We start from the raw sequence: 20,786 nt of genomic DNA on the forward strand, positions 1-20,786 counted from the left end.
GGAACCATTGCGGTAGGAACATAAGGGCCCTGTTTACGGAGGGGAAAAAATTTTCTTCCTCTTTGATCTCACCGAGACCTGGTTTGTTCCTTCTGAATTTACCGAACTTGGAAGGCCTAATACTTGTTTCCTCCTTTTCGACTGCGATAGAAACTTATAAAGGTGCAGTACCAAACTTACTCTTTTTTTTGGCGAGGAACCATTGCGGTAGGAACTTAAGACTGTCCACACCGGGTACTGGAAGAGGAACGCTAAAGCCTCTTCCAGTACCGGTTTGGCGGCAAAAACCCGCAGTGGGTACTGGACCGGGGTCCAGTATCCTTGCAGACGAGAGCAGGTACGCCATTCCCAGGGGAAAAGGAGAACGCTATCCGTCGGCGGCACAACTACCCGAGCCTCCCGCCCATGCTCGGAACCACCCCGCGCCGCACCGCAGCTAGGCTGCGCCTCCGCCCCGCCATGGCCCGCCGCCGCCTCTGCCTCCACTGCGGCCCGTCCGTGCCTCCGCCACCCCCACGGCTCGCCGGCTCTTGGAGAGGGAAAAGGGGAGGGACCAGAGGAGAGGCGGCGCCAGTGGGACGAGCTCGAAAAGAAGGGGCCGCTGCCGCCATGAACCAGGAAGAGGGAGAGAGAGGGATGGCCGCAGCGGAGCTCGAGCAGGGAGCAGCAGCAGCCAACGGAGCTCGTCCATGCTGCCGCGAGCCGAATCGAGCCGGCCCGCCGCGCAGGCGAGGCTGTGGCCCCGCAGGCAGTCGACGGTGGCGAGGCTGCGGCTCGCCGGCGGGGAGGATGCCGAATAGGGATAGAGCGGGGAGGCCGCCCGTGCGGGCGCCCCCCCCCCCCCCCGCGCCCGCCTGCCCGCCCGCGCCGCGCGCGCTCGCCCGCCCGCGCTCCACCTCCGCGGTCATGTCGTGCCGCCGGAGCTCCATCCACCCTGCGCCTCCACCTCGCCTCCCCCACGAGGCTCGCCGCCGGTCACCTGCGCCCCGCAGCGCCTCGCCGCTCGAGCTCCGAGGGGAGGATGGGGTCCTCCTCGTCGTCTTCTGCAGCTGCGCTGCCCTCCTCCTCCCTTCCTCCGCCTGTTCACCAAGAGAAGCCGTCATCACACACCGCAGCAGCAGCGCTCGCGCTGCGCTCCGCCGCCGCCCGAGCCCCGCCGTGCGCACTGCTGCTGCCCCGCCGCGGCTCGGCCTCCGCGTGCCGCTGCACCGCCCTGCCGCACGCCACGGAAGGGAGCACGGGCACGCCGCGCGAGGGAGCATGGGCACCGCGGGGGCTCGCCGTCGGCGAGGAGGCCCAGCCGCCGGATCTAGGCCTTCAATCGAGAGAGGGAAGGGAGCGGGGAGAGGAGACGGGAGGAGAGAGGGAGGGGGGAGGGCCATGGGTGTAGGGGAGAAGGGTGGGTGGGGATAAAAAAAATAAACAGTGTATGACATGTGGGTCATGTGTGATGGTAGTTGATATAGAGGATGTAAATAGAGTATGAACGGGTGTGAAGAAACTGGGTATAGAGAAAAAAAATTTAATGACCAGACAGGAATATTCTTTTTAGAGGATAGATTTAGAGGACGACGAGTGCAGACAGCCTAAGGGACTAGCCCTGAATGATTAGTTCCTTTTCCTCTTTGATCCCACCGAGCCCGGAATGATTAGCTCTCTTCCCTCTTTGATCTCACTTGAAACTGGTTTCACTACTACGAAAATTATTTAGGGGCAGTTAAAAACTTACTTTTATAAGCAGATGTCATACCCGTCTCTACTTCTCACAGCTAAAAACATCGTTTTCAAGGACGGGTCACCCGGCCCCTCACCCACCCCGAAAACCGATTTGTAGGACGGGTCATCCCCTCACCCACTCCTAAAAAAACATTTCCATGAGCGGGTCAAATGCTACAGTAAGCCCGTTCCCTTTATAGAAATGAGTGATATTTTAGTCTGCTCCTAAAAAATGATGTGTTGCTATAAATTATTTTTGTAGTAGTGTTTATTTCTTCTCAACTTACTGACATTGGAGGCCTAATGCCCTGCCAACAAATGCTTTGTTTAGCTTGCTCCCTCTGAGCTTACATAGATAACTATGGAGGCCAAGATATAAGTTTGCACTGCTACATACATTCTCGTGATTTTTTTTTTTGAACGAACATGCACGTGAATGTGCTTATTTCATTGATATAGCATAAGAGTACACCCAACTAGTTGGTGCAAATAAAAATGAATCTCGTAAAATTAGACCCGCAAGATCTTTGGCCCCAACCGCCACCCAGGCTAGTGCTTCCTATAAACTCCCAGCAATACAGCTTCGCCCTGCTACAACAGCCTAAGTCCCGTTGGGCAAAAGAAAACGGTACGTCTTCCACGTGTACCACATGGTAGGTACGGTGTTCAAATTATCAGAATGGTATGGGCAGAAGATCTCAAAAATCCGACTGAAAATCGTCAAAGTCCAAGTCATCCTGGTGCCGGTCCGTAAATCCTGACTGCCAATTTATTTTCAGGCGCAGACCATTAGAAAATATACTGACGCCGTGTTTAGATAGAGCGCAAAATTTTTTTGCGATGAAATCTTGCTAATTTGAAGTACTAAATAAAGTCTATTTATAAAACTTTTTGCACAGATGGGTTGTAAATCGCGAGACGAATCTAATGATGCTAATTAATCCATGATTAATTCATAATTGGCGGATGGTTACTGTAGCATCACTGTTGCAAATTATGGATTAAATATGCTTATTAGATTCGTCTCGTAATTTACAGCCCATTCATATAAAAAATTTTATAAATAAACTTCATTTAGTATTCCATATATATATCAAAATATTTGATATGATGTTTTTTTATTTAAGAGGGATTTATAGGTAAAAATCTAAACAGGGCCTGAATTTGAGAGCACGCACACTTGGAGATGATGCTCTCATGTGCCCATGGAAAACCGGAACTGTTCAATGGCACGTCACTGTCAAAACATCAACTCTCACATCACTGGTGGCTTCCTATTGGCCTTGGCTTTATTTGGTTACGCGAGTCATTCTAGAACACGTTTTTTTAAAAAAAATTCGCATGTATGGAGGGCTAAATGAAATTTATTTGTAAAATTTTTTTAGGATGAAATAACTTTTCGCGACAAATTTAATGACGGTAATTAATCGATGATTGGATACAGTGATGCTACAGTAACCATCCCCTAATCACGCTGTCGGTACCCTGTAGCGGGGGTACCCACTTCTACTGCAACAAGTTAAGGCTTATATTGTTATCCATAACTACGTGGTAAGAGACGGAGCAGCCGGGCCCCACGGGTCCGGCTCTTACCTCAACGGGCCAATGACCCCGGACCCGCTTCCAGCTTAGGGAAGGGTCCGGAGACGCCACGTGTCCCTGAGGAAGGGAGGCTCCGAGCCAGCCACCGAGATCTCAGACCCCCCATAGGGGTCCGGGACCTTCCCGCACCCGTCCGGACCTCCCTCGCGCTTGGATATAACTTACCGCCGGGGGGGTCCAGAGCCGCCACGTGTTCCGTGGCGCAGGCGCGAGCGCGAGTCCTCCACTAGAAGACTCGCCCACCCACCGCATTCAATATTGTGGATGAGGCGTGCTCTGCCGCCACGGCACGCGGGGCAGCCTTTGTCAGGCCTCACTGTAGACCGCATGTTACCAAGGTACACAGTGAGCCGCATGCGCCGCTCCCACGCAGAGCCCGTCTACCGCATTAATTGGATACGACGGCACGACACTTTTCCATCATGCCGCCTACGCCGCAAGCTACACGGCCCCTTCAGCTACGCGGCAGGCGACGCCGCTAGCTACGCCTGGCGCCGTTTCGACAAGACAGCGCCTGGTCATGCTGAACGGGGGATTCAAGGAGCAGGCAAGGAAATCCAGGGCGAGATCTTCTCCGCCTGTAACGCCATAATGTATGAACAGTTCGTTACTTTATACTACATCGTTGGGCCCACCTGTCGGGGACCCAACGGCCATGTACGCGCCCCCTTTGAGATATAAAAGGGAGGCGCTCGCGGTACACGGCAAACAGACTCGAGGAGACGCACGCTGGACTCAGCTCCAAACTCTTCAGTCTTGAGCAATACAGCACACAGTGGACGTAGGGTATTACACTCCGGCGGCCCGAACCACTCTAAACCCGGTGTGTGTGTTCATCGTGTTCTTGGGCTCCTGAGCGAGATCGAACTAGTCGCTAGCTAATCCCCGAGTACTCACCCTCTGGTCTTAGGTGGGTGCATTCCGCCACCCGGCTGTGGTTTGCCACACCACGACACACGCGGTCAAAGGTCTCATTAGATTCTTCAGAGTTCCTAGCGCAGGAGTTCTGGAATTAGTTTTGTAAACTGGCTTTATTTGACACCGTAATTAGTGGTCAAAATTTCCTAGCACTTTCTTGGGAAACCAAACAAGACCATTATTGACAATGCGTTGAACGGTTAAATCACGCACATCTATATATCTATCGTATCTATATTTATATATCTATTTCTAATAAACATTTAAAGTTTTCACCTTAGTCTTTTAGTTTGATTCGGCCTGTGTTATTAATATATGGGTCTTAGTCCATCCCCTATATAAATCGGACTACCTCTCCGTCCACGACTTGAAGATCTTTAAAAATTAACGCACCGATACATATACGTATCCGATATTTATATCAACTTTATTCATAATAAGGTACAAATCTAATTGGCTAGTATTATCTGTTTCCAGATATACATGTATGCAAGTGTACTGTACACGCAGCGCGCTTCAGATGATAATGATCAATTCGTCCGAGAAATCAAGGGTAGCTAGGTACAAATAAATAATCGCTCGGAAGGTATTGATGGATGCAGCTGGTACCCGACGTTTGGACTTTTGACGACGGCTCCACCGCGCGCGTACACGGATCTGAGTACGATCGTTTTGGAGAACATCCTGACGTGGCTGTGTTTAGTTGCGAAAAAGATGTGAAAAATATTTGTGAAAAACACTATAATGGCCGTGTTTGGTAAACTATCACATCACCTTTACACAAAAAGACAAACTTCCACATGGAATACTAAATGTAGTCTATTTGCAAAACCTTTTTCAGGGACGGATGTAATTTTTTGAGATGAATCTAATGACGGTATTTAATTGATTTTTTGCTACAGTGATGTTACAGTAACCATCCTCTAATCGCGCGGTCAAATGCCTCATTAGATTCGTCTCGCGATTTACACGGGGGTTGTGGAGATGATTTTGTAATTATACTTCATTTAATACTTTAAATTAGTGGTCAAATGGCAAAAAAGTTTTTGCGAAATTTTTTACAGCCTCAACCAAACACGGCCAATACTTTTCGTTTGTATGTGGTAAATATTGTCTTATCATATACTAACTAGGCTCAAAAGATTCGTCTCGCAAAGTACATCAAAACTATACAATTAGTTTTTTTATTTTCCTATATTTAGTACTCAATGCATGAGTCATTTGCTATATTTAATATTTCGATGTGATTTCGATATGATAGAAAATTTGAAATGTTAAGAGGAGTTGGAGGGAACTAAACACAGCCACGAATGAACTTGTAGCTTGAATGCGTACAGCAGGGCATTGCCGTACCCGCGCCTGACTAGTCACGGTCTCACGGAACTGCAATTGATTAAGCCACGTAACTGAGTAAGCAACCTCAGCATAACGTATGCATTCTCATGACTCGTCAACGAAAACGACGGTGATTTATCGAAACATATTTTTTTCCTAATCGTTTTTGGTTGATTCAAGGAAATGCTACCTGTGAAAGGGGCGGTTTCCCTTGGAATTTGAAAGGGTACAATCCAATAGTGTATTATTTTTTATGGGAAAAATCCAATTTTCATTCTCGAACTATCGCATAAGTCTGATTTTCAAACTTCAACTACAAAACCGGACAATATAGACCATCCAACTATCAAAATCGGGCAAATTTGGCCCTTGGAGTGGTTTTAAAAGTTGTTTTGTATTTTCTAAAAAAATTAAATACATCTAATTAGATTTAAAAAATCAAAACTAATTCACTTTAAATCAGAAAAATATGAAACTAGTACCAATTTTTTTCTAAAAATGTAACCTATCTATTATTGCTCCATTTGAATCTTAGTTATTAAAAATAATAAGCATAACTGCAAGTACCCAAATATTATGAATATAAAAAAAGTAGATCTAAATAGCTCACAAGTGATGTGACAGTAGATAGGTTACATTTTTAGAAAACTTTTGATACCCATTTCATAATTTTTTGACTTAAAATGAATTACTTATAAATTTTTAGTGTAAAATTGAATATTTTTAATTCTCACAAAATGGAAAACCACATTCAAAACCACCCCAAGGGCCAAATTTGCCCGCTTTTGACAGTTAGATGACTTATGTTGTCCGGTTTCATAGTAGAAGATTGAAAATCGGAGTTTTGCGATAGTTGGAGAGTGTAAATTTCCCTTGACTTTTTTTTCCAGAAAACAACAAAAAATTACTAAAAAAAATATAGTCGAAAAATCGACCGTAGGACTCTTAATTTACGGTCGCCTGTAAAGTAGAATGACCCCTCCTAGATAATCACATTTTAGCGTGAAATCATGTATTAGTCAATGACAGACAGCGTGGCCTGGAAACGCGCTCGTGGCGTTTTGCGTCCCGTGAGGTGGCCGACCGAGCCGCCACTCAGCATCCGATGGTGCCGGGGACAAAGGGTTCTGCCACAGCTAGACAACGCACACGCCACACGCCGTAGCGCAAAGCCTGAAACGAAATGGGATCCGACATCCGAGCCCTACCTTCCCTTTTGCTGAGTGCCTTGAAACCCTTCCACCCCTCCTTTTGCAGAAAGGGTTTGAGATTTTTACAACACGGAGGCAGCTGAGAGCTGGGCATGGGCCACGCCATGGCCATGGGGTGGGGGGCTGCACCGCACCGCACCGCACCGCACCGCACCACTGCGCAGCAGTGGGTACGGCAGGCATTTGGCATGATGCCGTGTCCACCGGGAACTGCACAGTGCCATTCGGCTCGATCGTTTGCTCTTTGTGTGTTTCTTGCTACTCCACCATGTATGGCTATTTTTTGCTTTCTGCATTTTTCACATCTGTGTGTTTGCGTTGTCAACCGTGCCTAACTTACAAAGACCGGCCAGTGATGCTTTGTTCGTGACCAAATAACGCCGCGGCGGTTTATAGGTGTGCCATTGTTCCTTAAGCCACAGTTTGGTACGGTTCTCGCGGCAAATGTAGTTGTAGCTTCTTTTGCCCAATCATCATTTACACATTCCTTTTACTAAACTACTAGACCATACATAATGCGCGGCGAACAAATTAACAGTCACACTTAGAACTACGGTAAAAAAGTGTGCCGTTTGGCCGTTATCCAAACACGCTCTTAAGTTTGTCCTGCCCTGGCTGCTTGAAACAAATTGGGGTCGTCGCAGAAGCAAGTTTTTGGTATGAACAATGAACAAGCGGTGCATGTCGCGTTTTGAATGAAAATAAAAGGTGTGATGCAAACCCCTGACATTAATGGGCGGTGTACCGAATCAAACCTGCTTTGAAGCAAATTCAAAACTCAAAATATACCAGTTCACTGTTGAGGTCAGGCCAGACCCACAAGATCCAAGGCGCGAAGCTAAGGTCTCCCCAAAAGGAAACTCCTTTTTCAAGAAATAACATGAGGCAGCACTCCACACCAGAAAAAAAAAAGAAGAGTCGGGAAATCACGAGGCGGCTTGAACAAGAACAAGAGCAACAAATTTAGACATTGCATTTTTTTCTCATCCAAGAAATGGAAGCTCTTTGTAGCCGTGCTATCCTAGGGGGTAGCGACCGCGTGGCAGGCACGGTGAGCAACCACCCAAAAAAATTCGCAGGGTTGGGATGTAAATAGTACGAATATTTTCCGGTCGTATTCGAATTTGATCTGTTTTGAAAGGGGTTTCATTCGTTCGTGTCTGATTTGGAATATTCAATATCAGTAAGCCATCTATATCCAGTTACTAGAAATTATATTTTTATGATGTTAATATCTATTACAATCTTATTCGGTAAAAACTAATATTATTCATATCTGATCTGTATTTCAATTCCGCTGGCTGTAATTGGCTGGCTTGTGATGATTTATTACGAGAGAATAAGAACAGTCCCAACCCATAGTTTCTAGAAGCCATGTCTACGCTGCCTCGACACCTAGACACCGGGTAAAGAAACAATCCTCTCCAACCCGTTGCTTCTTCATGTGGGCCCGTAATGAATATTTTTCTCTCTCACTTCTCTTTTCTCTCACCTCTATCCTGCTCTCCTTTCTTCCTCTCCGCAAGTCTGGATAGATCCAAGAAACTCTGGCCTTGTTTAGTTGCAAATTTTTTTGGAATTTTGGTACTGTAGTATTTTCGTTTGTATTTAGTAATTATTATCCGATCATGAGTTAACTAGGATCAAAAGATTTGTTTCGCAAATTACAGACAAACTGTGTAATTAGTTATTTTATTTAGCTACATTTAATACTTCATGCATGCGTTCAAAGATTCGATATGATGGAGAATTTTATAAAATTTTAGAATTTTAGATGCAACTAAACAAGGACCTGATGCAAGTCTGCACCAAGCTTTCCTCCATTCTCTTGCTTGCTTCACGACAGTACTTCCCAATCCTCACGCGCCTCGATCTAATGGTGGTCTCCTGCTCCCATCGCTGCTGCTAGTCCGACGCGCAACCATGGTATTGTGTTTTTGTCGAGCGAATGAAGACCATCTAGGGGCTGTTTGTCAGAGCTCTGGCTCGTTCAAAAACGGCTCTGGCTCCGGCTCCTCTAGTGGAGCGGTTTTTCTGATGAAGCTGGAGCCGTTTTGGAAAACGTTTAACAAAACAGCTTCATTTGTTAGATTGAGATTGTGAAATGTCCAAATTGCTCTTTCCTATATTTTTTTTCTTTTTCCCTATTTTTTTTATTTTCTTCCTATTTACCCCCTCCCCTTCTCTCTCTTCACCTTATCCTTCTTCACGGCTTCACCTCCCCTCCCGATTCCCCTCTTCTCAACCCGTCGCCGCCCGCCTCCATGCTCGTCACCGGCCACTTCCGAGCCCGGCGGCGGCGCTACTCTCCGCCTGCCGCGAGGTGCCTCCACGGCGGCTACCCTGCGCGCTTGCCCGCTCACCTCCGCACCGGCCAGCTCGTGCACCTGGCGCGCGGGTGCCTCAGATCCGCCCCGGCCGCTGGCCACGCCATCCTCTGCCCCCGCGTCGAGCTCCTGCCGCGGTCCACATGGAGGTCGAATGCGGCCGCCGGCGACGCGGGCCGCAGGGGAGCGACAAGCTTCTCTCCGCCGGTCGTTGCTCCAGCGCTCTGCTCTGCGTACGGTCGTTGACACTACTAGAATACCCCCCTATAGCTACGCTATATTTAGAGTTAGACATTCTTTATTTTATATCTATAGTCATGTAGGCACGCTTTCATAAAGCGTGTTAGAAGCATCTTGGTATGCACGTGTCAGGCTTCGTAGAGATGAATTCATTAAGCGTGTCAATGTAAGGAAAAGATGTTTCATAGACACGCTAGATGAATGTGTACACACAATGATATATTTTAATAGAGACATGTAAATCATGTCTATTGGTATTGTTACACAGTATAGTAACGCTTAACTACATGTTAAGAAATGTAGACACGATCATGTAGAAGGCTAGTAAGAAGAAAAAAAATCAAATAGAATGTAAAAAATAAATAGTTGGGTCTGGGAATCGAACTAGTGACCACTAGTTTCCAAACCAAGCATCCAAACCACTGCGCTAATAAAGTAATTTCAGTTGTGAGTTATATATAATATATTTTGTATCACCCCAAATAGCATATTTACGGGCCTATGAAATGTTTTTTGATACGCTTAAATCGTGTGTACCATGTACACACAGTTGAAAGCATGTCTACCAATGTATCAATTTGATATATTTTAAGTATCATGTCAAGTAACGTCTTTAGGTCCATATAGATAATTGCTTGTTGCACTTTACAATGTATCTAGATGATAGCAACGATTAAAAGCGTGTGTAACACCGTGTTAAATTGAGATGATTTTCAAAGTGTGTCAAAAAACATCTTTACATACTCCCTCCAGGTTGGTAAAAGAAGTCGTTTAGGACATTGACACGGTCTCCAAAAATAACTTTGACCACTATATTTTTGCTATAAAAAATTTATAAAATATAGTCAATATATATTTTTACGAAACTACATTTCAAGATGAATCTATTTACTTTGCTTTCATATTTTCAAACTCAACCCAAATAAATTTATTTATAGTCAAAGTTTAAAATGTTTGACTTCAGACAAACTCAAAACGATTTTCTTTACCAACACGGAGGGAGTACCTTGTGACATTGAAAGTGTAATAAATATCGTCTCATATTGCCGCGTTTCTAAAACTGTATCAATATGCATGTGTACAACCCAGTGTAGAAACACTTTTAAGTGCGTTACAAACAAAACGTACCTAAAGGGCGGGGGGTTCTAGTAGTGCGAGGGCAAAGGAGGCAAGCAATATAGTGGAGCCGCGCGGAGCCACGTTTTGGTGGCTCCTCCTCCAGCAAATCGCTCCAGAGAGCAGAATTTTCGGCGGCTTCACCTGTGGAGCCAGTTGCGGACACCCGTTCGGGAGGGCTCCAGCAGAAGCCGGTCTTGGAGCCGGAGCTGAAGCCCTCCCAGACAAGGCCCTAATCGTCGCGGTAACTAGAAGCTCGCAATTTTTCGCCATACCTTGCATGAAAATACAACAACGCCCAATCACTGGGGGCTAGTTGCAAGCTAACAAAAATACGAGTACGTGCAGCTGATGCAAGTTTTTGGTATGAACAATGAACAAGCGGTGCATGTTGCGTTTTGAATGAAAATAAAAGGTGCGATGCAAACCCCTGACATTAATGGGCAAAGTAACGAATCAAACCTGCATTGAAGCAAATTCAAAACTCAAAATGTTCCAGTTCACTGTTGAGGTCAGGCCAGACTAGGGGTGGTAAAGGGCCCAACATTTTGAACTAGAAAATCTAAGGATCGGGCCCTAAAAGGGCCGGGCTCTAAACATATGTATTTTTGAACTAAAAAATTTAAGGGCTTTATTGGGCTGTGAAGAGGCCATTAGGGCCATGGCCCATTACCACCCCTAGGCCAGACCCACAAGATCCAAGGCGCCAAGCTAAGGCTTTGTTTAGATCTCAAAACGCAAAATGTAATTTTTTTTAAATCACTTGTATGGTGTACTAAATATAGTCAAAAAATAAATCACATTACACAAATTGACTGTAAATCGCGAGACGAATCTAATGAGCCTAATTATGATGTGATCAGACACTAAATTGCTATAGTAATGCTACAGTAAATATACTCTAATAATGGATTAATTAGGCTCATTAGATTCGTCTCGTAGTTTACAGACGAGATCTGTAATTAGTTTTATGATTAGTCTACATTTAGCACTTTAAATATTGAAGATTCCCTTTCAAAAATGCAAAAATGTAAAATACAAAGTGATCTAAACACACCCTAATATCTCCCCAAAAGAAAACTCCTTTTTCAAGAAATAACATGAGGCAGCACTCCACACCAGAAAAAAAAAAGAAGAGGCGGGAAATCACGAGGTGGCTTGAAGAAGAACAAGAGCAACAAATTTACCCATTGCATTTTTTTCATCCAGGAAATGGAAGCTCTTTGTGGCAGTGCTATCTCAGGGTAGGGATGTAAATCGTACGGAATTTGATCTCTTTTGAAAGACGTTTTATTCATTCGTATCTGATTTCGGATATTCAATATCAGTAAGCGATCCATATCCAGATACTAGAAGTTATATTTTTATGATGTCAATATCCATTATAATTTTATTCGTTAAAACTACTATTTATATCTGATCTGTATCCGAATAAAAATACAAACACAAATACAATCGCTCTGTTCGACTGGCTGTGGCTGGCTGGTTGGTGCTGATTTGTCATGAGAGAATAATACTACTCGCTGGTGATGGATAGCCAGTGCTGATTCATTAATCATTATGAGAGAAAAATACTGTTAAATATTCACTCGTATTCGATCTGTTTATATACATCCCGGGTGACGCTGGGCCGATATAGCTGGCCAACTGGGCCGAGCCTGTTGGGCCTGCACGGGCCCGGCCCAAGAAAGCACGGCACTGACCCGGTCCGGCCCGGGAGCTTGCGGGATAGTGCTGGGCCTGTGCCAGGAGCCGGGCCGTGCCTGGACCGCGATCACGGCCCGCGGCACTAGCATGGGCCCGGCCCGACAGAGGCGGCAGCACGGGGAGGCACGGCCTCGGCCCGTTAGGCACGGAGGCGCCCCAATGGGGCACGGCCGCAGCCTCCCCCGCGCCCCCGGTCGACCGTTGGATCGGCCCATTGGGGGGGGCGATCCGCCCGTTGGGGGCAGGGCTATATAAGCCCCGGCGCCGGCCGCCCCCCTCCGAGCCCTAATCATTTGTTCCTCTCCCCGGCAGCCGCTCGCATCGCCTCTCTTCTCCAGACTCTCCTCTCGTCTCTCACCCTCTCGCCTCTCGGCCTCTCCTCGATCTCTCTCTCCTCTCGTCTTCCCGAGCTCCGGTGAGAGGCCGGGGCCTGGTGCCGGCGCTAGCAGATGGCACGGCCTTGGAGACCCATCATCTCAATCTTGCACAGATGATGTAGCGTCCTCATCTCCTTGTCGTCCTCCTCGTCATCTCCGTCGCCATCACCACCGCCGGACTCTGGTGCTCCGGATTCGGATCTAGCGTAAGTGAAACGAATCCTCTCCCTCTCGTTCGCTCTCTCTGTCTCTCTCAGTCTCAGACTCTCACTGTCTCACTTCTTCTGTAGATGTAGAAGGGATCCGTTGAGGAACCAGGGCCGGAGGCGAAGGGCTGGATCCGTGCTTCATCCACGTCGCCGGTGCACCTGGTGCTCCAGCTACAAAGGTAGGTCCCAAACCCTAACCCTAATCATAGATCCAGTCATCCAGTGTCGTTTCTTGTCCAAGATTTAACCCTAACCCCTGTTCTTTTCTGTGTTGCATTGTAGCTATTGAGGAACTAGGTCACTGACGAAGAGACGGTGGAGGTGGGCATGAACGAGGAGCGGCGGTTGTGCGGCTTGGCCGGAGATGACGATGAGGACAACATGGACGAGGACCGTGCGGCCCTATTCGGCGCAACCGCTGATGATGCTATTTCTGTCGACGGCGGACACGTTGAGGAACCACCTGCACCTGATGGTAACAGCGCCAAGCGCCCACGCTCCTCTACCTCTCCTGTCTGGGTTGACTATGAGAAACTATTCAAGGAAATCGATGGTAAGACGGTCAAGTATGGAGCTCGATGCCTTCACTGCTCTAAGGTCTACTCTGCTTTCTCTAGTGGTGGCACTGGTCACTTATCCCGACACATTTTAGTTTGCGTTAAGAAGCGTGAAAAGGATCGCATGTCTCAGTCTCAAATCTCTTTTAATACTGATGGTAGTATGCGTACTTGGGACTACTATCCAATGCGCGCTCGTACTGAACTTGTTCGATTGATTGCTAGACTTGATGTTCCTATCTCTCTTGGTGAATCTGAGGCTTTTATCGAGTACATTAAAAATGCTCACAATCCTAAATATGCTAAAGTGTCTAGGCAAACCACCTCTAGAGACATATTGAAGTACTTCACTGATTGCAAGGCTAAACTTGTTGAGATTTTTAGTACTTCTGTTAATTGTGTGTCTAACCTCTGACATTTGGTCCGGTAATGCCAACGAGGATTACATTAGTGTTGTTGCTCACTACGTAAACTCTGACTGGCAACTAGAGAAGAGAGTGCTTGGTCTAGTTCTTAATGATGTGTCCCACAATGGACAAAATATTACTGACCGTGTAGCATCTGTTCTTGCTGATTATGGTTTGTCTGAAAAGATATTTGCTGTTACTTTAGACAATGCATCGTATAATGCATCAGCCATGCATAAACTGAAACCTATTCTGTCTAAATACCTTGGCCTTGAAGTAATTGATGAATCAGAGTATGCATCATCTAGTTTAAACAATGCATCATCTTGTGCAGTCAATTCTATGTTCTTGCATCAGCGTTGTGCATGTCATATTCTGATCTGATTGTCAAGGAGGCACTAACTACTCTTAAGCCTTTGATAGAAACATTTAGAACTGCAATATCATTCTTAAATTCATCTAATCAGAGGATTGCTGCATATAAAAGCTACTGCATTGCAACTGGTGTTAGGCCTAGAAAGTTTCAACTAGACATGGAGGTTAGGTGGAATTCTATCTACCTAATGCTTAAACATCTGTTTCCTCATAAGTCCCCTTTCCCTACTTTCATCCAAGCTCAGTATCCTAGGGATGAAGGTGAGTCTTTGCTGTTAACTGAGGACCATTGGATGATGGCACAAAAAGTGCTATCCTTTCTTGAGTTGTTTTATGATGCTACTGTCATATTGTCTGGTGTGTACTATCCTACATCTTCACTTATGATTCATTATCTTGTTAAGATTTCTATGCACCTAAAAAACTATGCTAATGATGTGCACATCAGATCTGTGGTGCAACCTATGATAGACAAATATAATAAGTATTGGAGGGACATACCTTTGCTTTACTCTTTTGCATTCATCTTGGACCCCAGAGCTAAAATGAAAGGTTTTACTAGGGTGCTAAGAAGGCTAGGTAATCTCACCAGTACTGATTATTCTGTTTATTTGGTTGGCACTAGAGCTAGACTTGCTGATGTTTACAATAAATATGATGAGAAATATGGTGCTGTTAGCTTGAGGAGGACTGACCCTAATGTCATGTCTGGTAAGTTAAGATCTACTTGGGATGAAATATATGATGATAATGGTCCTGTTTTGGGTGGTGGTATCTTGCTTGGTAATCCTAACATGTCTAGAGATACATCTGCAACTTCTCTACTGAATGCAGTAAGGTCATCAGCTTCTAATTCTTCTGAACTTGTGTCCTACTTGGACTGTGATACTGTAAACCACCTAACTGATGACTTTAACATTTTGGACTGGTGGCATCAACACAAACTTATATATCCAGTACTGTCAATCATGGCTAAAGATATCTTAACTGTTCCTGTGTCTACCATATCTTCAGAATCCACTTTCAGTATGACTGGCAGGATTATCGAGGAGCGTCGAAGGAGTCTGAAGCCTGAAATGGTGGAGATGCTGACCTGCATCAAAGACTGGGAGGCTGCAAAAGCAAGACTGCAACAGAATGTGGAGGACAAGGAGCTTGAGGAAGCTTTTGAACAATTTTATCTTGATTCATGATCATTTATGTAATGGCCTGTAATATTTAGGACTTGGACTCTAGAACTTTAAGTATTGAACTGTGATGTAATGAACTATTTAATTGGAGCTTGGTTGTACTCTTTTTCCCTCTCTAGGGTTTCTCACAAGGATGAGTTTTACCTAGAGAGATTTTTAATGAGGCAGTCATTGCACAAGCTCCTAAAAAAATTGATCTTTTGTTAACTGTCTGAGTCTGGTTTGTGTCTGAATTTGATTCTCAGTTCAATTTCTTATCTGTTTCTTGCTTCTATATGTTTGAAACTTGAAAGTGCTTGAAATTTAGAGTTGAAAAAGGTGTTTTGGCAGTTTGGCACTATAGTGCTAGTGCCGGCACTGGCACTACCGTGCTCCTTGGCACGGCACAGCACGGCAAAGTGTTAGCCGTGTCGTGCTAATGCCTGGACTCCAGCACGGCGGCACTACTGGACACGGCACGACGAGTTTGCTGTGCCGTATAGTGCCGTGCCTGGTCGTGCCGTGCCGTGTAGTGTCGTGCCGGCCCGTTTGGCCAGCTATATGGGCCGGTACAACGGCAGGGCCACAGGCCCCACGCATGAGGTGGGCGACGCGACGCCTGCCTGCCACCATGCATGCCCAGGTCGTTTTCTTCTCTAGGTTTGGCTACTGTAGTACATTTCGTTGTTATTTGACTATTAATATCTAATCATAGATTAATTAGCATCATTATATTCATCTCGTAGGAATCAGTTAGACTATATAATTAATTATTTTTTCAACTGCATTTAATATTCTATACATATGTCCGAAAATTCAATGTGACGGGTACTGCCCAACCTATTTTGGAAACTAAGGCCGTGTTTAGTTGTGCTCCGTAAAGGTTTTGAAAAGACATTTTTTTCTACATTTGAAGTACTAAATATAGACTAATCACAAAAATAATTACAGAACTCGTCTGTAAATCGCGAGACGAATCTAATGAGCCTAATTAATCCGTCATTAGAGGTTATTTACTGTTGCATTACTGTAGCAATTTAGCATCTGATTACAGCCTAATTAGGTACATTAGATTCGTCTCGCGATTTACAGGCAGCAGTCGCAATGCGTTTTTTATTTGGTCTAGATTTTAGTCTCCATGCAGGTGCCGGAAAAAAAAATTGGAATTTTGATTTTTTATCTAAACACGGGCTAAACGCAGCCGCTCTCTGCGTGGCAGACTGCGGACGTTGACTTTGTTCGTGGCCCGAGCCCGTCCCGAGTCCCGAACCAGAGGCACGCGCCCCTAGGCTTCCAACCCCGCTTTTGAATGCCTACGCCGCCGCAGAGGCTACCGCAGCCCTACGCCTGGTTGTTTCAAACAGGCCTGTGCTTTGACCACGCTACCCTTTTGGGCGATTTTGTGATCCTTTTGGGCGATTTTGTGTCGTGGAAATGCACAACACAATTTGCATAGTAAATTACTAGAGGGAGAGGAGATTTGAATCGCGCTGAAGCACACCGACCGCATGAATGAATCCACAACGGACTTGGTAGGATGTTGAAATTCGGGTGCCGCTTTCGGCTTCTAGCCTCGGCCCATTGAAAACAATAGTCCGGCTGAAAGAGAAAAACCGTTGTCCTCTCAAATTTTGTGTGGTTTTAAGCAATATCCACGAACAGGGCTTCGCACCCAAAAAATTCTCTGGAAAAAAGTTTTATCCATGGATAAAAGATACAACATTCATTTCTACGGGCCATACGTAATACTCTTGGTTTACTTGTTGCAATGGCTCGTAGTCTCGGACCTTGTTTTTGATCGAATGTTTTTTTTTGTTTTGAACGGAAAAATTGATTGAATGGTCACATGAAAATTACTATACAGCCTGGGATTCTGGAATTTAAGCAAACAAAATGCTAGCAAAAGATTACCTGTACGGAGAAACAAGAGCTGCAGCGCGGCCCCACACGTCAGGGAGCAGACCTCCGACCCCACAAGTACGCGTAGCATTAGACCCGCACGACGGCACGAGTCACAGCGCTGGCGCTCAGCCAAATAAAAAAATTAGAGGGAAAAACCGAAGTAAATAAAATACACAAATGGAAATGAAAAGAAAAACCGTGGATCCCTATGCTATGAAAACCGAAGCGAAACGCCCGAAGCGAGGAAAGTTGACATGTCAGCTGCTGGCGCCGTGGGCCCCACCCGCTCACCTCTAGAAGACGAAAGCCGTGGTCGGGGCCGCCTTCTCCTCCCGCTCCTTCCCCCCCTCCCCGCCTCCGCCTCCGCCTCCGCCCCCTCACCCCGCCTCCTCGCCTTCTCCGCCCCGCGCGCCGCCGGCCGCTTCTTCCCAGCCCCAGCGGGCGGCGCCACCGCGCAACCCGACGCGAGCGGTGGTTGCGCCTGCGCGAGCGCGACCGTTTCCGCGTCGTCGCCGCCCGTCCCCGTCCCCTCACCTAACCTAACGCCCCACCCCCAATCGATCACCTCGCCTCGCCTCGTCACTCGTCAGGCGGGGGAGGGGCCGGTCAAAGGAAGTGAGGGGGGAGGGGATTCCTCCGAGCCGAGCTAGGAGTGGAGGCCTGAGCGGTCCCCGGCGCCCTTGCCCATGGCCGCCGCGCCGGCCTCGTCGCCGGTCGAGTTCCTGCTGCGCCGCCCGTCGCCGCGGCAGCGGCGGAGGCTGCTGCTGGCCGGCGCGTTCTTCGCGCCCACGGGGCTTTCGGGCGCGCCGCTGCTCCGCGCGCTGGCGTCGCTCGCGGCGGACCTGCTGGCGGGCCCGCGCCCGCCGTCGCAGCGCCGGAACCTCGACGCGCTCACGCGGCGGCTCGCGCTGCTCTCCGCGCTCCTCGACTCGCTCCTCCTCGCCCTCGGCGGGGAGGGCGAGGGGGCCTTCTCCGACGCCACCAACATCTGCTTCCGCGAGCTCTACGTCGTGCTCTTCCGCGCCGACCTGCTCGTCTCCTACGTCGCCTCCGCCGGCCGCGCGTGGGCGCTGCTCAGGGGGGCCCACCTCGCCGCCTCCTTCCGGGACCTCGACGCCGAGCTCGCCGTCGTCCTCGACGTTCTCCCAGCCGCCTCGCTCCGCCTGTCGTGGGACGCGGCCGAGCTCCTCGACCTGCTCCGCGCCCTCTGCCGCCGACGCGCGCCGGGTCAGTACCACGACCCCGCCGAGGCCGCTCTCCGGGACCGCCTCCTCGCCGCCCTGCGCCACTTCGAGCTCGGTCAGCCGCCCGACCACTCCAAGCTCGAATCCCTCTTCGCGCAAATCGGCATCTCGGACGCCGCTTCTTGCCGCGCTGAAATCGAGTACCTGGAGGAGCAAATCCTGAGCCAAGAGGAGGACACCGACCTCCCCCTTGTAGGCGGCGTCGTCGCCTTGCTCCGGTACTGCCTCTTCTCCTTCTTCGACCCTGGCAACACAAAGGCGTCGCGTGTTTGGCCATCGGCGGGCGATAGGCAGCGGCTGCTCTCGTGGAGCAGCAGCGACGACAGCTCCTTCTCGGTGCCCAAGGAGTTCTCTTGCCCGATTTCTTTGGATTTGATGCGCGACCCCGTGGTGGTCTCCACCGGGCAGACGTATGACCGGCCATCGATTATACAGTGGATCGAGGAGGGGCATTCCACCTGCCCCAACTCCGGCCAGGCCCTCGCCGACAACCGGCTTGTGCCAAACAGAGCGCTCCGCAGCTTGATTTTACAGTGGTGCGGAGTGCATGGCTTTCAGTATGATTCACCAGAGAGCAACGAGGGGATGATTGAGTGTGTTGCTGCATCGTGCAGCAGCAAGGCAGCGATTGAGGCGAACAAGGCCACAGCTAGGATTTTGGTCAGGATGCTGATGGAGGGTTCCGATAGTGAAAAGCCGGTTGCAGCTAGGGAAATCCGGTTGCTGGCAAAGACTGGGAAGAAGAACCGGGCATTCATTGCTGAGTTGGGTGCGATACCATTGCTGTGCAGGCTGCTGTTGTCGTCAGATTGGATGGCGCAGGAGAATGCGGTGACTGCGCTGCTCAATCTGTCAATCTATGAGCCGAACAAGATGCGGATTATGGAACAAGAGGGTTGCCTGCGGCTTATCGTCAGTGTGTTGAAGAATGGGTGGACTATGGAGGCCAAGGAGAATGCTGCAGCAACGCTCTTCAGTTTATCTGTTGTCCATGATTACAAGAAGAAGATCATGAATGAGCCAGGGGCTGTTGAGGAGCTTGCCTCTATGCTGACCAGAGGGACACCAAGGGGAAAGAAAGATGCAGTGATGGCACTTTTCAACCTCTCAACACATCCAGAAAGCTCAAGTCGGATGCTCGAGTCATCTGCAGTTGTTGCTTTAATTGAGTCACTGAGGAACGACACCGTGTCAGAGGAAGCTGCTGGCGCGCTGGCTCTGCTGATGAAACAGCCTACCATTGTGCATCTTGTTGGGAGTTCTGAAACTGTGATCACTAGCCTTGTTAGATTAATGAGGCGAGGAACTCCAAAGGGCAAGGAAAATGCAGTATCAGCTTTATACGAGATATGCCGTAGGGGTGGATCAACATTGGCGCAGCGAGTGGCAAAGATACCTGGATTGAACACAGTAATACAGAACATCACGCTCACAGGAACAAAGCGTGCCAAGAAGAAAGCAAGCTTGATTGTCAAGATGTGCCAGAGAAGCCAAATGCCGTCGGCATTGGCACTAGGAAGTACCTTGACAGTGGTTGATCATTCATTGGTAGGGAACAGCACATTGAGGCGTGCTGCAAGCTTTGGCAGTGGGGAGTTATCAAACCCTGTGTCAATTTCAGTGCCTGTGCCCTAGGTGGAAAAAGTTTCCATTCCAGCCCACATAATTGTCACATTTGGTGAATTTTGCCCCCAAAATTCTTTCATTTCATGCTCAAATGAAGGTATACAAATTTAATCCAAAGAATCAAATATATCAGATGTGATTGTCTGTATTTGGTTGTGAATAACTGTGCAGATATAGATTTACAAGTAGAATTCCAGCTTCATGTTTCCTTGGCAAGCTTGGAAATTATTTATTTTTGTTTCAGTTTCAGAAACGCCGTATGTATGCTACTTGCTGTAAACTGTTCGCATAATTAGTAGTTTACTTTGAGGCAACATTGGAAAGAAATGATATACCATTTCACCGATGGACGTGTAATAGAACAGAGGATGAATTACCACAAACAAATCTTGAACATATACTCGCCTTGCTTTTGAACGGGAAAAAAACTGGCGCTGGTCCTACTTCTAGCATAGGAGAGGGAATATGTGCCAATCTGGAGAATATCTCCTAAAAGGCAGAACGCCTTGATTCTTGAAGATAATCTTCAGCTGATGACAACCTTTTTGCCGAAGAATTGAGCTCTGACCAGAATCTGAATCTCCTCCAGAGATAATATTTGAAGATTCTGTAAGAGTTTAGAGTGTTGTGTATGGGTGTGCACGACAATCTCTTGCTGAACTATGGAAAAGACTCCAGCTTTAGAGACAAAAGATCTGTTGGAGAGTTGAGTACTAATACCGATGATCAAAGATTTCAACTTGCGGTG

The 20,786-nt window shown here is 47.5% G+C and overlaps 2 protein-coding genes across 2 annotated transcripts; both read left to right on the forward strand.

Moving 5' to 3' along the window:
• The first annotated feature begins 13,085 nt into the window (after positions 1-13,085).
• LOC120653316 (zinc finger BED domain-containing protein RICESLEEPER 2-like) lies at positions 13,086-15,290 on the forward strand. Its single transcript, XM_039931080.1, has 3 exons — positions 13,086-13,311; positions 13,805-14,015; positions 14,057-15,290. Exons 1-3 carry the CDS (start codon positions 13,086-13,088, stop codon positions 15,288-15,290), a joined length of 1,671 nt encoding a protein of 556 aa, XP_039787014.1.
• Positions 15,291-17,537: 2,247 nt separating this feature from the next.
• Positions 17,538-20,421, forward strand: LOC120655200 (U-box domain-containing protein 4-like). Its single transcript, XM_039932949.1, has one exon. The coding sequence runs from the start codon at positions 17,855-17,857 to the stop codon at positions 20,045-20,047; it is 2,193 nt and encodes a 730-aa protein (XP_039788883.1). The 5' UTR covers positions 17,538-17,854; the 3' UTR covers positions 20,048-20,421.
• The last annotated feature ends 365 nt before the right edge of the window (positions 20,422-20,786 follow it).

Source organism: Panicum virgatum, chromosome 1N (assembly GCF_016808335.1).
Source record: "Panicum virgatum strain AP13 chromosome 1N, P.virgatum_v5, whole genome shotgun sequence".
NCBI lineage: Eukaryota > Viridiplantae > Streptophyta > Magnoliopsida > Poales > Poaceae > Panicum > Panicum virgatum.